At 37.4% G+C, this 3991-nt stretch overlaps 1 protein-coding gene across 1 annotated transcript; it reads right to left on the bottom strand.

Moving 5' to 3' along the window:
- Positions 1-745: 745 nt before the first annotated feature.
- LOC111207313 (hexokinase-like 1 protein) lies at positions 746-3414 on the bottom strand. Its single transcript, XM_022705297.2, has 9 exons — positions 2970-3414; positions 2630-2780; positions 2360-2545; positions 2213-2287; positions 1979-2131; positions 1805-1900; positions 1570-1700; positions 1293-1374; positions 746-1208 (listed from the first exon to the last, which is right to left on the bottom strand). Exons 1-9 carry the CDS (start codon positions 3257-3259, stop codon positions 882-884), a joined length of 1491 nt encoding a protein of 496 aa, XP_022561018.1. The 5' UTR covers positions 3260-3414; the 3' UTR covers positions 746-881.
- Positions 3415-3991: the final 577 nt, after the last annotated feature.

A 3991-nucleotide genomic window follows, 5' to 3' on the forward strand; every position in this document is an offset into this window, starting at 1 on the left:
AGTAAAAATCAAACTCGCACGGATGTGCGGGTCAAGCTCTAGTTCGTTATTAAAATTTAAAACATATCAAAAGTTTAGTAGCAAACAAATTCTTATTCATAAAATAAGTGTCGCACAATATATCCAAAAAATCACAAAATTTATAATTAAAAAAAATCCATTTTTAATGTTTTCAAAAACTGAAATATCAAGTAAAATCCACTCACCGACCCATATCCAGTAATATATAATACAAGCTTTGTCACAACATAAGTGTGGGGTTTTTGATGAGCAAATGCTACATGGCAGAATCCTGGTACTTGTGTGGAACACGGAGTTTGGCTCCACCGCCCTTTTCTCAACCGCCTTTGACTCTGTCTCTGGAGGGGAGAAACTTTCGGCGATGATTTTTAACACCTCGATTAGCCTGGTTCTTGTCCTCCGTATCAAGAATCTTCCGCTCCAACGAAGACCAATAATCATAGGACCATGATCCACCGAGAGTTAAACCGAAGGAAGTTAAGATCGGATGAAGGCAAGATTCTTGTCGGACTGTTTCCAAAATACGGACTCTCCTGAATCCATTTCAAGAGGACCTAAGATATCCATCACACTCACAATTTTTAGCAGAGAAGCTTTTTATCTTTAAACCAAACATGGCTAATCTACGATCGGTAAAAGTCTTGATTCCCTTTTAAAAAGAGATTAAGTTGATCGATTAGTTTTAAATTAAACACGTTTAAGTGGCAATGTGGCATAGAATAAAGAGCTCGAAAATAACAACTTTTATATATTAGAGATGACATAATGCGTGTTTTACTCATGAAGTTAAAAAGAGATTTAAAAAAAAAAGAGCAGCAGTATCGCACCAAGTATTTTATCATGAAGTAGAAGTTGAGGCACTAATAAATGGAGTTAGTAGCGGCCAAAACAGCAGCACCAAGCCCAGACACATCTTTGGTATGTTTAATCTGAACGTGACATGCAAGTTCATCACCAAGAAGCTCAACTAATGCATCTTGCATATACTGTCGATACTGCGGGTACTTCTCGTAGAGTGCGCCGTCCATAGCCACAACGGTTCTTTGACCTGAAGCCAGTCTTTTTGTCTCTCTCTCAATCCTCTCCAGAATTGCCACTATACCAGCTCCTGCTAGACGTCCTCCGCGTTTCACTACCGTGTCACACACTTCCACCACTCTCCTCCTCTCCTTCAGATCCGCCTTTACCTGTTTCCAATATCTTGATTGAGTCAATAAATTGATCCAATCTATAGATGTGATTCTATTTTTTTGTATATATTAACAACTTACCTCAAAAATGTTGTATAGGATCGATCCAACACTTGAAAGATCATCTGTATCGTCCTCTTGCATTTTGCATAGATCCTGGCTCCTATTACAGAATCCATATACCAATTCTAATAAATAAAACTACCAGTAAAATCAACAGCTAGTCTAAGATAGACACAATTTTAGAGTACTGAATCTAGGGATGAATATATAAGCCAAACTAAACCAAAGCTTGAACCGGAATGTTTATATAGAAATGTGTTTACTAGGAGAAAGATAGTGAGAGAGATGGAAGTACTTGAGTGTCAAAGGAGTTGCTAGTTTGGCAGGAACGGATTGTCCGAACAAGTCACTAGTTTGACACATATGGAGCAAAACTCTCCTCACAATTTCACCAAGGTACATCCCCGAGATCATCTTCTCATATAACTTCATCCACACAAAAAATGAACAACTATAAGAATTGGTGATACCATTCACTAACAAAACAAAACAAAACAAAAACATAATGTTGCATGAGAAAGATCTACTACATGTTCACCAGGATTTAAGCTATCCTTATCCATCTCTTGGTCAAAAATGGTTCGTGGAAGACACTTAGAGAAACCTCCCCACTCTGTGTTTATGATCTAATTCAAAATCAAAAATAGTATAAGCAGGGGAACAAAACAAAACTACGTACACATAAAAATCAATATCAATGATACCGTTGTTCCAGAAGAAGATTGGTTTTGGAGTTTAGGAATTGCATGCTTCTGCTCAACATAACAAGCATTGGTCCCAGTGCCAAGAATCACACCGGCCATCACATCTTTGTCCCAATACCTTGCTCCAGCTAATGTTCCCACTCCATCATTTACCTTTACACATCAACAAGGTTACTATACCCACAAGACAAGAGTTATCCGTCTATTAATTTTAAGAGCAAAAAGGAGACATACAAGAGCAGAAACTCGCATATCAAGTCCATGTGCTTCCATAGCTTCATTTAAACATGCAACCACGTTTTTACCTTCCTGCAAACAACATTTTTAACTAAAATTTAGAACCACATAATAAAAACTTGGTAAACAGAAACATGAACTCACCATTCCAGACACATTAAAGCCTTTAGTCCACTTGATAAGTGTTCCTGAATCAATGGAGGTTTGATTCACAGGGAAGGAGAAAGTAAACCCAATCTCCCTTTTCCTCCCGTGTTCCAACCGAAACCGCCCTGGCTCCTCCTTTGCCACGAAATCTGCGAGCTTTGAAGCGATGAACCCGAAGAGTTCCTGAAAAAAACATTCATTACAGAACCTCATTGATTAGTAACACTCATTAATGGAAAAAAAAAAAGAATACGAGTCATTCATTACCTCACTTGTACCAATCATAAGCTTCTGAGCAATAGATAGTTGCTCAGATTTGGTAGCTACGACACGTTCTTCCTCTCCTCCTAACTGTACGCTACGCACCCGAAAGTTTGTTCCACCTAAATCCAATGCATAGAACAAACCTTCCTCCTTTCTACAATCCATTAATCAAGTTCTCTTGGTGAGTCTAAGGTGTATCTAGTTCGTTTCAGAGTAAAAAAAATCAAAACGATCCTAAGAAGATCAAACTAAAACTTGTTTGTAAGAAGTCAAACGTTTTTAATCATGTTTAGATCACAAAGCATAATGAAATGATTAAGAGGGAAATAAATAGGAGAATTACCCAGAAGGCAAAGCATCCACATAAGTCAAGATCATCTCGAGATCTCCTCCTCCATGGACAGCTAGACCGGCTTGCATGTCATCAGCAATGGCGTCGGCTACGACGCGTAAGAACGTTGTAGGGGTGGCACAGTTCTTCTGAAACTTGGTCAGAACAGGACATGTTGAAGTGGACTCAGATCGGACGGCGGACATTACAGTGTGTTTGGAGCAACGGGGTGGTGAGAAGGTGAAAGATCTAACGGTTAGGGTAATAACAAGAGGGGAAGCAGCAAAGGTGAAGAGTGACATTGTCTAAGTTTTGTTTCTGGTTTTGTAAAGGAAAACGATTTAGAAGTCAACTACTACTCTTTGTTGTCTAGTTGCTACTTTGTTTGATTATTTCTCTCATGTCGGCTTTAATTAGTTAGGACTTAGGGGGGAATGAGTGGTTTTATGACTAGTGGTTTGAGACTGCTCTCATAAAACAATGGGCTTTCAACTAAACTTTGCTATTATTATTTCTTTTCAAATCCATTCCTGCTTTCATTTTTTGTGTGTTTTGAACAAAAAAAAAAAAGATTAGGAGAAATAAAAGTTGTCGCTTGTGGCAAAGTATTCTCCGTTACCCCCGACGGTGGTTACCTATTATTGGTTGACCTTTCGTGTTTCGGATAGCTTAGGCTAGCAAATATAAAGGCTAAAAGGGAAGTGGATAATAAATGGTTCTCTAATTCCCCATTCAACTAAATTGTTAACCTTGTTACATTAAGCGGAGAGAAGACACAATGAACATCAAAGCATTTCTTTCTTATGAACAAAATTAAAGAAACACTAGTGGAAAAAAATTTATTTGGTTATGGGGGTGTTCTAAGTGCAGTCCTTGTATTATATATTATTTATTTTAAATTCAATAAAAAAGCTAATATGTACTATATATTCAATTAGAAACTAAGATTCAACTAATACATGTTTTCTTATTTAAATAGATTCATTATCTAAACTTTTTGGTCATTCTTTAAACTAATAAAGAAAACTAAATGG

This window comes from Brassica napus, chromosome C6, assembly GCF_020379485.1.
Source record: "Brassica napus cultivar Da-Ae chromosome C6, Da-Ae, whole genome shotgun sequence".
NCBI classification, from domain to species: Eukaryota; Viridiplantae; Streptophyta; class Magnoliopsida; order Brassicales; family Brassicaceae; genus Brassica; species Brassica napus.

Excerpts from the sequence above, each read along its gene's own strand:
- LOC111207313 (XM_022705297.2), bottom strand. The coding sequence starts at position 3,259 with ATGTCACTCTTCACCTTTGCTGCTTCCCCTCTTGTTATTACCCTAACC. Across the intron at positions 2,546-2,629 it reads TTATGATTGGTACAAGTGAG|GAACTCTTCGGGTTCATCGC; the intron begins GTAATGAATGAC and ends TGTTTTTTTCAG. Across the intron at positions 1,209-1,292 it reads TCCTATACAACATTTTTGAG|GTAAAGGCGGATCTGAAGGA; the intron begins GTAAGTTGTTAA and ends TATTGGAAACAG.